Genomic DNA, 12448 nt, shown 5'->3' on the forward strand with positions numbered 1-12448 from the left:
CGCGGTGACCACATATTTGTCCATATTGATTCACTAATCTTTATATCGTACCGTCCATATACTTATGTAATCTTTAACTAAGAAACCAAATATCAACACTGTGATTAGAATAGATGTTGAGCGCATGTCGACGCCACGGCTATCCCCAGTACATGAACCACAAAAAAATCGAAGCTTTTCGGTGAAGGCCGCAATATTACGATTGATTTGCACAGGTCTCTAAAGTGACACTCTTATTCAAAAACAATACATTCACATGTATAACAAACATACATTTTGAGTGATAAACCTTCAACTACTTACTAAATAATGCATTTATGGAAAATATTAATTAATGATAACAAGATTGAAACCGTGTAATTAATAGCAGAAAGCGCAAATATATTAAATGATTGGTGAATGCTAAAATATTTACTGTGGTCTATTTTAGTCTTTTTAAATTAAACTTGGTATCCTTCATAAGAACTATTGTTTTTGTCATTTGTTTATCCTATTTAGAATATCAAAACAATACAAGAAAAAAGTTGATGCATAGCATCAAGTCGGCGCAATGAAATCAGAAGAAAAACGTGCATGCAGATAACCAAAAAGTTTTTGTAACTCATTCCACTCATATGAGTATATAGAACGGGGATAAATAATACTATACATCAAGAGGGAATTATCTGGAGTTCATTCTTTCGAATGACATTTTTAAAAACAAGCAATTAAGCTCGACGAAGTTAATTTTTCAAAACTCTGCATTTTTGCTGTCACCAAGGGAGATTACTGCGTAGGAGGTTTACAAACATAAAGGATATTGTAATTGTATCGTGTTACCTTCATCTATTTGGGCGGAAGTTGATATCAATTGGAATTCCTCGGCCTGTATCTATATCGGAGATGGCCGAGTTGTTATGATTGAGTTGGTATTTAAAATTAAAATTTTAAAAATGATAAGCAGGGCTATTATAATTTAAGGTTTCATTATCAATTAAAGTGTAAAGTTTTATTAAACATACTAAACTTCATATTTTATCATGCAACGTGGAAACTATTGAAAGCATTGTTCTGCAATTTATGAACTAGTCCCTAATTAAGTTGGAATATTTCTAAAGTAATATCCAATATAGTTCCGGGCGCCGACTAATTATTAAATGTGGTAAATCTTATTTTGTGAGTAAGAATCTTAAAACCTCGCTGGTGGCTATAATCCACCTGGCCTCTTGAATTATGCTATGGGCGCCCCTCTCATTGTCTTAATGCACCAGTCAATTGTAGCCACGCCCCCCCCCCCCCCAGTTTCGGGGAAAAGCTGGGACTTTGACCTTCGGACCTGCCAACCCGGGGTAAAATCCTCGCCCTGCGGAGACTGTATTTGTTTATACTTCAATATGTTCGCACATATTCAATAGTCCATGTTAAAAGTAAATAAATATGTTGTTAATCACTTTGTGAACTTTAACAACGTTCTGACCAATCGGCTCATTGTATGAACAATACTTCTGACTCATGCATAGTCCGGAGGTGCATATCTCAATTACATACTCAAGCGGATTCAATTACAAGATATGGCGATAAGGAACTGGGGATTGAAGGGGCGGCTCCAGGATTTGACGTTAGAGGGGTGAGTAACTTAGCCGCACAACCGTTTGACAGTCGCCCCTCCCCCAGAACCTTATTTTAAATGGTTGATAGTGTTGGAATGGGGTTTTTGGGTACTCCGATATGAAAATTTATAGCCCGAAATGCTCTAGCCAGAATTTTTCGGGCAAATTATATTATACTTATTCTCCGGTAGTGACATAGAGAGTGAATTTATGAAGGGGGGAGCGCGCCCCTCGCACGAATTCGCTAGTGCATATCCTTCTTCTATGAATAATATATTGATAGCTAAACACATTCATTGAAAGAATTAAAAAATACGTCAAATGTAAATCTTTCCTTAGGCTTTGATTTGCATCTGGGCTTTGGTACAAACATTCTTCAGATGTTAAGATCTTGAAGCATGTACATCAACAAACAATAAGCCAGTCTGTTATTCCCTACTGTTATTCCCCACGCGGGACCTCTAGCAAACAGCATTACTCAGCTATTGATCAGACAGTCGGATGCTATAGAAACGGTTTTTCCAAGATACTGTTTTCTGGAAGTGTTTTGTCTACAAATAAAAAATGGTTGTGAAACTCTATACGACGTCTGTGACAACTAACCGGGAGGTATATTTGTTTTCATAAAATTCTTTTAACGCACAGAATGTTCAGTTGCTGATACTGAAAGTATTTATTTGCTACATATAAGCGTTTGGCTGATGAGGTATGTATTTTTAACGTGTGTAGTTCATGAGGTCATGGTTGTGGTATTTATTGTGTATACTGCGGGTGCTCTCTAGCTGTTTGCTTCTTTAATTGTTGTTTTCTGTTTGATGGTTGAAAAACTGTCGAATAGGAAATAATCAATCGCTCACATTGGTGTTGGTAGTCTGTTGTGAAGTATCGCTATGGTTTTTTTCACAAGTTGTTATTTGTTGAATAATTTAAAACTAGTTTAAAAGTATTTTTGCTTCTTAAAATAAATGATTTCCGTTCAATCATTTAACACTTGATGAGAAGTGATTCTTTCTTCTTGTTATAATGTGTAATCATTTAAAACTTGGTAAGGAGTAATTCTTTCTTCTTGTTATAATGTGTAATCATTTAAAACTTGGTAAGGAGTAATTCTTGCTTCTTGTTATAATGTGTAATCATTTAAAACTTGGGGAGAAGTAATTCTTGCTTCTTGTTATAATGTGTAATCATTTAAAACTTGGTAATGAATAATTCTTGCATCTTGTTGTAATGTGTAATCATTTAAAACTTGTTAAGGAGTAATTCTTGCTTCTTGTTATAATGTGTAATCATTTAAAACTTGGTAATGAATAATTCTTGCATCTTGTTGTAATGTGTAATCATTTAAAACTTGGTGAGGAGTAATTCTTGCTTCTTGTTATAATGTGTAAACATTTAAAACTTGGTAAGGAGTAATTCTTGCTTCTTGTTATAATGTGTAAACATTTAAAACTTGGTAATGAATAATTCTTGTATCTTGTTGTAATGTGTAATCATTTAAAACTTGGTGAGAAGTGATTCTTGCTTCTTGTTATAATGTGTACACATTTAAAACTTGGTAAGGAATAATTCTTGCATCTTGTTGTAATGTCTAATCATTTAAAACTTGGTAAGGAGTAATTCTTGCTTCTTGTTATAATGTGTAAACATTTAAAACTTGGTGAGAAGTGATTCTTGCTTCTTGTTGTAATGTGTAATCATTTAAAACTTGGTAATGAATAATTCTTGCTTCTTGTTGTAATGTGTAATCATTTAAAACTTGGTAATGAATAATTCTTGCTTCTTGTTGTAATGTGTAATCATTTAAAACTTGGGGAGAAGTAATTCTTGCTTCTTGTTATAATGTGTAATCATTTAAAACTCGGTGAGAAGTAATTCTTGCTTCTTGTTGTAATGTGTAATCATTTTAAACTTAGTGTGAAGTAATCTTTACTTTTTGTTATAATGTGCAATCATTTAAAACTTGGTAATGAATAATTCTTGCTTCTTATTGTTGTAATGTGTAAACATTTAAAACTTGGTAAGGAATAATTCTTGCTTCTTGTTGTAATGTACACACATTTAAAACTTGTTGAAAAGTAGTTGCTGCAATATCTTCCTGTTTATACATACTCGTATTCATATAAAGGAACTAACTTGAGTTGCCTTTTAAAGTGACACTCATATTTATAATCAATACATACACATGTCTAACAGACATAAAAGTTGAGTGATAAATTTTTAACGACTTACCTCATAATGCTTTTATGGAAAATTTTAATTACTGATAACAAGATTGTAACCGTGCATTCAATAGCTAAAAACGCACAAATATTAAATAATTGGTGAGTGCTAAAAGATTTACAGTGATTAACTATCATATGATAGTGTAGAAATACCGTGTTTTCTGCACCTTTCTTTCAAATTAAACGCAGTATCCTACATAAGAACCATTGTTTTCGATATTTATTCATCCTTTTAGGTGAATATAAACAATTGTAATAGTTGTTGTATATCTTGTTTGGGAGTAAGAGTGCATCTTTAAGACGTATTCAGGCCTCAACACACTTAATTTACACTTGGTAAACATACAAATGTACTTATAAATACAGTAGAGTAGATGTTAACATTAGGTTAAAGCTTTAAAGTACTTGAACATATTTCACAACATTTCAAAGTCTATAAGGATAACTAAATGACTTCTAGTGGACGAACAAGAATATAAATACTATAGATGTAACTCGAGTTAACTTAAATATATTTATTACGAACTAGAGGGCCCGTGAAAGCCCTTGGACTTATCTTAAATATTCTTTTAGAAATAACGAATTGCAAAATAGTTGTTTTTAAAGGAAACGAATTGCAGAAAAAACCTAATCATAGATAAATGATTTTCGTCGCAAAAATTGAAGATTTTATTCGGTAAAAAGTTTCACGCTTAAAAAGAAGGGCGAAATGACGTCAGCGTCATGTTGTGAAAATTGTTGTCCGCATCAACAATGTATTGCTATTTCGGATGTTTGCTTGCTTTGTCTGAATATTTCAAAATCATGCGAATACAGTCAAAACTCGCTATGTCCAAGTCGTTGGTACCTAGGGAAATGCTTCGCGCTAACGAAAATTCGATATAACCGAAATTCAAATGTCTTATTTAAAGCTGCACTCTCACAGATATACCATTTTTACACCTTTTTTTGTCTTGGGAAGAGCATTTTTTTTTTGTAAATATCTGCAAACCAATGATATAAGATTGCTGACAAAAAATCAAATCGTAGATTTTCATATTTCCGTTCGAAAATTAATGTTTTATGGCTTACTAACGGTTTAAGAAAAATGCATAAAACATCAATTTTTGAACTTATATACAAAAATCTGCGATCTGATTTTTTGTCAGCTGTCTTATATAACTGGTTCCGTGGCTTTTCGCAAAAATTGGCTCGTTCCAAGACAAAAAAAAAACGTTCAATCTGTGAGAGTGCAGCTTTAACCCCAAATATTCGAAATAATCGATTAAACCGGGACATCGAGATAACAGAGTTCGACATAGCGAGTTTCAACTGTATATATCATTGTTCACTAAAACCATATTAGCCTTAGAATCAGCATATTACTTGTGTTACACTAGCGTTCTATACGAAAATACGTAATGGTTATATTGCACACGAAACAAGCACCAACTCTATGTTATCTGCTGCCTGCGTATTGGGTTGAATTCATGAATCATACGGATACAAGCAGAAATATCTGTAAACAATTATATATGTATTGGTTAGATATATTGCTTGTGTGTGGAATTCGCTATAATCAATGGCTATGATCATGTTTCCAAGCAAACCACTCTTCAAAGACGAGGATCATATTTTAAATATTTATATTGAAATATGTGTTGCCATTCGTACCTTTCTTTGATTTAAGATATAGAAAAAAATGGTCATATTGAAACATTTCACTCAAAAATGGATATTTTTAAGGAAAACGGCAAAAAATGTAGGGTTAGGAGAATTAAATAGGTTTGAACGGGTGAGTTGAAACAAATAATTATTATTTCACGCCTTATCAGCCCTGTCGTGAAAATTCTGTGCGTTCAGTGTACTAAAAAATGTCGTTAAGATGTAAGACATGTGCACCGTTTAATAACCTTCATTTATGTTTGTATAGATAGACTAGTTAGCAAATACTTAATGCTATTATTGTGTAGGGCTGAAAAACATCGGCATTTTGCTGTACTAATCAGACAGGTTTTCATGTTTATGATTTACGTGATAAGATGCTCATGTCTAGCTGGTGTGATTATGAACGAATATATAAATTGTCGGTTATCGCCGAGATACAAATTCTCTTATCTCGAAAACAATCTTCCGGGTGCTTAATCTAGACGCTGCTTGGTCAGCCGGATTTCGACCGGCTAGTTTGGCTGACAGGCTGCGTAATGTTAATTAACACCACACGCTTCTTAGCTCTAAATATTCGTGAATATTCGTGAGTGTTTTGAAAAGTGGGAAATTACCTGCTCATTGATAATTTCGTACTTGTTTTCCCAGTTTGTTTGTTTTGTTGACGTTTATTTTAACACAAATGCATTTACAGTAAATTAAAAAAATAATAATATTTATGAATGATCAGATCACTAATTATATTTACAAAAACATGAAAAAACTGAAAGGAAGACTTTCTTATACACCGTACGCACCAACCCATTACACATACAAAAAGGCAGGCACAAACACACACGTACGCACGAACCCATTGCACATACACAAAGGCAGGCCTAAACGCGCATACGCAGATATATACGCACGCACGCACAAACCCCTTACTCATACACGCACGCACGTACGGAGATACATACACAAGAACGCACGCACACCTCACACAAACACGCACACACGCACGCAAGTACACAGACACATACGCAAGAACGCCCACATCCCTTACACATACACGCGCACACCCACGCACGTTGGCACACACACACACACACACATACGCACGTTCGCACGCACCCATCACACTAGCACGTAATAACGCACAAACATATGCACAGACGCACACACGCACACACACGCACACCCCCCCCCCCCCCCCACACACACACACACACACACGCGCGCGCGCGCATTTGTATGATAATTGAAAGTTGTTCTATTTCCAGATCTATAACAAACAGAACAGAATCAAGCATGTATTCGAGGCTAAGGGGATTCCTTTTGAGGAGATCGACCTCTGCCACGATCAGGAAGCACGTGATCTGATGAGAGAAAAGGCGGGAATTCCTGACCTACTTCCGCCCGCCATCTTTAACGACGACACGTACTGCGGGGTACGTTTTCTATAATTTAAAATTTTAAAGTTTTAGAACTCGTATTCAGATATAAAAAATTGAGGTTATTTTTACTTTTCCATCAGCTTTTAAGCATTGCTGCAGTGATAATGCCGTTATAATTTATAAGACATGAACAAAAGTTTTGATCGCAAATGTGAATTTCGAAAGGCAACTCTTGTTGCGGCTACTTTAACACAAGCGTTTGTTATAATAATTATGTTCTCAATTTGGGGCAAAATATAGTAGAATATACGATAAACGATACGAAAGCACGATATACGATATATGATGTACGATATACGATACGATATTCGATGTACGGTATTTATCATACGATGTACGATATACGATATACCATGTACGATATACGATATCATACCATAAACGATGTAAGATATACGCTGAACGATATATGATGTACGATATATGATATACAATATACTTTATACGAAATATATATATGGTATGCTAATAAACTTCGCGGTTATCCGTGGGGCTCAGAAGGTGTTTTATGTGTTGATAAAAACAGCATTAAAAGCGGAGAAATTTCGTTTAAAAATCTACTGTTTTTCTTTCCTTTTTCTTTCAGGACTTTCAGAAGTTTGAAGACTCGGTAGAAGATAACACGCTGAAAGACTTCCTTAAACTGCTGTGAGCCGATTCCTGTGCTCAAAATCCTGTAATATATCATAAGTAAGCACATGAGTAATGTTTAATGATAATTGAAACTAACACGAGTTGTTAATGGCTTTCCACACGTGCCATTGGGTCGGAACGCCAACACATGATATCGATATGTATTATTATTCTAGCACACCGGATAGGCATTTCCGGTGAATTCAGCCGTACTGGAAACCCCCCATGCCAAAAGAGTCACACACGCGCTGTGACGTAACACTTTATATAACCATATTTATGAGATTTCAATATATGAGTTCCATAGACATTAAGTTAACAAAAATTTGGCTTCAAAAAAATAAATAAATAACCCTTGCATTTAGTTCGGATAGGAAACCCGACCCTCGGGCTTATTAAGCCTCGCCACCTGGCAACGCAGGTGCTCTCAGGTCGGATTTTTTCTATCCGGAACGCAAATACGTGATATATATTATTATTCTTTCACACCGGACACAGGCATTTCTGATTAATAAAGCAATGATGGGAAGATTCCGCCTGGCACTCCATCTCAGATGAGTTACGTGCAACCAAACGTCACTTCTTATTTCTTTAACTGTATATTTTATGAACAATAAATTATGCCATTTCAATAGAGCGCGATTTAATAACAAGGTATACAAGCATTTCAATCATAAAAACACACACACACACAAACAAGATATTTCAAAATACATGTACTCAAGTCAAATCATAATCTCAACTCTATTTTCCAAATAAAAGCAAAGTATAATTTAAAATCTTGTATGTTTTTATACGTTTTGAAAACGTATTTTCTCATTGAATGTTTCGACCAAAATCTCTTCGTTAATATTTCAAAGAAAACTGATCCCAAAGAAAAAAATACTTAAGTAATTGTTAAAAAACAATGAATTGTAATCAAATACATTTTTCGCTGTAGAATATTTTTCCCTTGGAATCTTGACCAAAGGCGTTCATCAAAATATTATTTGATAGAATACGCTTTTAAAAGCTATAGAAAATATATTTTTAATAACTTTGATGCTATGTGGTAAAATGAGCTAAGACTACGGTTGTGATTTGGCTGAAGTATTTCCAGGATATTGGGCCACCATTTTTTTATAACTAATTATCGTCAAGATTTAATTAAAATCACAACAATGAACTTTCCGTTGCTGTTTTAAATGTGTTCTAATACTTAGAAATTATTAACCGTAACATAATGATTCTAGAAAATAAATGAAAGCGCCGAAAGCTTTGAAAGGCTGTATGCGCGACAAACTTGATTTTACAACTTTTTCACAGGTAAACATCGATTTCAAAAACTCTTTTTAGTGGCACAAAACTGTAACCGACAAGTGCTTATCATTTCCTAAGACAATGGAATGTAAAAAGATAAATTTTAAATACAATAAGCTAGTTTCAAAACAGTTCCATTTTAAATAGATTCTCAGACGATTCTTGATTTCAATTTGTGGTACGAAAGCATATGGGGCCTACAGCCTAAACACGATCGCCTAAGGCAATCGTTCACGAGCGTTCACACTATTGATTTACCGATTCAATGAACAGTTTGAACATTTTGTCATAAATAGTTTATAATTCCGAAGCTTTCCTCTTCGATAGTACAACTTGTTACGTGAAAATACCAACTAAAAGCTGTAAGCATTGTCGCCAGAGTGTAGTGCTCATTCAAACATACTCGGTCTCAGTTTAAGTGTACGGCAAACCTGCATGTGGCTCTTAAACTGTAACACACAAAATATAGCTTTGGCTGTATATTTATAGCTACAGCTGTATTTGAAAGTAAACATTGAGAACAATTTAAATTTGCACCGCAAACATGGCGTGCAAAGTGGCTCAAAAGTGTACAATCATCTGACAACAATTAGACACGAATTTAAGGCTATATATCAGTGAATGTATTGCTGCAGCTGTATTTGCAAGTACAGCTGTAGCACAATCTTAGTTTACGTCGCAAATTATGGCATGTCAAGTGGCTCAGTATCGAACTATCAACAAAAGTAAGACAAAACAATAGCCGGAATTTAAATACAACAGTTATTTACAGCTGTAGCTAATTGAATAGCTATAGCTGTGAACTACATCATTTTATTGTTAATATACAGGTGACGCTAGATTTTTTGTGCCTAAGGTATAGCTACAGCTGTATTTTTGTGCCTAAGGTATAGCTACAGCTGTATTTTCGTTCCTTAGGTATAGCTGCAGCTGTATTTTTGTGCCTAAGGTATAGCTGCAGCTGTATTTTTGTGCCTAAGGTATAGCTACAGCTGTATTTTTGTTCCTTAGGTATAGCTGCAGCTGTATTTTATAGCTGCGGCTATAGTTTGGATATAGATAAACATGATAACTATGAGAAGGACCTGTGCCAAAACCTGTTACAATATTTTACTAAGGCGTCGTTTTTTACTTTGTAAATAAAGTTACGTTTTTATTAGCATCTTAACTATGTTTTATTATGTTGTCATGCTTTCAAACATTTTTGCTAATAAGTTATATTATTTTAGCTCATTTTTTGGTTGTTTTTAAAATGAAACTATTAATTATTATTTTAACTATTCGATATTAAATTTGTAATGATAAATTAAGCAAATCTGTTAGCTTTTAGAATACATGTACATGAATATTGTGTAAATATGTAAAATATTGCTGTAAAATATCATGGACCATCTCTTATAATTCCGAATGGAATGGCATTGCAATGTTTTTAAATATGTTTTACATCGGATGTGTGTCATGGTATGTGCAACGATGAGATGTAAATAAAGATACATACAAACAAACCAACATCTGTAGCTGTACCGATAGGCCACTGGTGTCAAATTGCAAATTTTGTGCCATGTTGCAAGCCATACATACCTATACCGCGTTGTTTGGTTACTTTTGTATGATCTGGGTTTTTTTCCTTTTGTTTCAGATGGTGCTGCTGTAATTTCTTTACTCACGTGACCACATCGACCATATTTGGGTGTAAACAAGACCTGGCTCCATTATTACAAAAAAATACTAATGTAAATACTCCGCTGTATACATTATAAAAGCAGTGTATGCAATGGACATGGACAGTTAATACATTGAGGTGGCTGGTCCGGCTTTTAGTGTATTTCCCAATATTTTGTATCGAAAATTGTGATATTTAGATAAGGGGTATTAATTAATAATTGGGTAGATTTACAACTCATTATTTTAAGCAGTTTCTCAACAACATTGTATCCTCTAGATTGTTATCAATTTTATTTCCAAACCATTTCCTTAAGATTTTTATAAACTTTTAATCGCTTTAAAAACTGTCAAAACATATTTGAATTTGAATTTCGTGTTATTAGATTTTGAACTATCTGAACTCCGTACTTGTGATACGCCCCTCTGTAGAATTTTACACGAGTCAATGAACGCCCCTCTCTGTATAATAAAACCATTGTGTAATAGTTTTACGTATGCTTTTATAAATATCCATTATATATTATGTTTATGTATCAGTTACGAACTTTAAACGCATATATTATGCATGTGATAACAGCAGACACCAATTTCTCTCCATCATCTTGTAATTTTGTATAAGTTTGTTGGTTAATTCAAATAAGTTACTTAAAGCTGCACTCTCACAGATTTACCGTGTTTTCAACTTTTTTTTATTTTTTGTCTTGGAATTAGCAAATTTTTGCGTAAATATTTGCAAACCAGTGATAAAAGACTGATGACAAAATATTAGATTGCAGATTTTCATATCTCCATTCCAAATTTAATGTTTTATGGCTTAAACCGCTACTAACGGTTTCAGAAAAATGCATCAAACATCAATTTTGGAGAGGAAATATGAAAATCTGCGATCTGATTTTCTTGTCATCAGTCTTTTATCACTGGTTTTCAGATATTTACGCAAAAACTGCTCGTTCCATGACAAAAAATAAAAAAAAACTGTCAAAACGTTCAATCTGTGAGAGTGTAGCTTTAAGCCTGTTAAGCTGAAGATCCGAGAAATTGAGACCATGATCTTAATTTTAACGTAGGACGATGTAGCTTATCGGATCAGTTATTAAAAGCAAATAATCCGATTAGCTACATCGTTCTTTGAGCCAATTAAGATCAACTTTGAATACCAGCCCTAAACTTCAAGTATAAAAATGATATGATTATATTTCTGCAAAACCAATGTATGAAAAAAATAAAAGTTATGATATGCTTATTTTGCTCAAATACTATCGGTATGTATGGTGAAGATGTCATATATCCAGCTGATGTGCTCTCAAATGCTATTTGGAATTATTGGTTCTTTTATAAATTAATAACGATGAAAAGTTTTTGTTGCGGAATTGGGCCTCAGCAACATTTCATGCCCCTGTTTATGCGTATGTAAAATCTATTTTGCAGGCTTATGGTTGTATTCAATGCCTGGCAATGGTACATTTTTGAAAGTTCAAGATGATGTTGCTCTTTCACGTTGAGATTTTAAATGTTTTATGTTTTGTTTTGCTATTTTTACACTTTTATTATTTGCTACAAATGTCAACTATGTCATTTATATATACTCTTTGTATTGCGCTCTTTGATATGGATGTGTGTATTTTCTAAGAAATAAATTGACATCAATATTTCCAAAGCGTATGTCTAACTTAAAAAATGAACTGCTTGTGCAACGATTCCTGCTATTGGATACTCGCTCGCCCGCGCTCTAACAAAACTCACTCGCTCGCTCGCTCGCTCGCTCGCTCACACGCTCACACGCTCACACGCTCACTCACTCACTCACTCACTCACTCACTCACTCACTCACTCACTCACTCACTCACTCACTCACTCACTCACTCACTCACTCACTCACTCACTCACTCACTCACTCACTCACTCACTCACTCACTCACTCACTCACTCCCTCCCTCCCTCCCTCCCTCCCTCCCTCCCT

General features: G+C 34.3%; 1 protein-coding gene across 1 annotated transcript; it reads left to right on the forward strand.

Moving 5' to 3' along the window:
- Positions 1 to 2049: 2049 nt before the first annotated feature.
- LOC128245588 (SH3 domain-binding glutamic acid-rich-like protein 3) lies at positions 2050 to 12139 on the forward strand. The gene is made up of 4 exons (XM_052963794.1): positions 2050 to 2198; positions 6718 to 6885; positions 7478 to 7581; positions 10463 to 12139. The coding sequence occupies exons 1-3, from the start codon at positions 2154 to 2156 to the stop codon at positions 7541 to 7543; spliced, it is 279 nt and encodes a 92-aa protein (XP_052819754.1). The 5' UTR covers positions 2050 to 2153; the 3' UTR covers positions 7544 to 7581; positions 10463 to 12139.
- The last annotated feature ends 309 nt before the right edge of the window (positions 12140 to 12448 follow it).

The sequence above is a fragment of the Mya arenaria genome, chromosome 9, assembly GCF_026914265.1.
Source record: "Mya arenaria isolate MELC-2E11 chromosome 9, ASM2691426v1".
In the NCBI taxonomy this organism is placed as follows: Eukaryota; Metazoa; Mollusca; class Bivalvia; order Myida; family Myidae; genus Mya; species Mya arenaria.

Bases quoted from the DNA above. Each gene is read 5' to 3' on its own strand.
- LOC128245588 (XM_052963794.1), top strand. From the start codon at position 2,154: ATGGTTGTGAAACTCTATACGACGTCTGTGACAACTAACCGGGAG. The intron at 2,199-6,717 runs GTATATTTGTTT...TTCTATTTCCAG, and splicing joins CTGTGACAACTAACCGGGAG to ATCTATAACAAACAGAACAG. The intron at 6,886-7,477 runs GTACGTTTTCTA...TTTTTCTTTCAG, and splicing joins ACGACGACACGTACTGCGGG to GACTTTCAGAAGTTTGAAGA.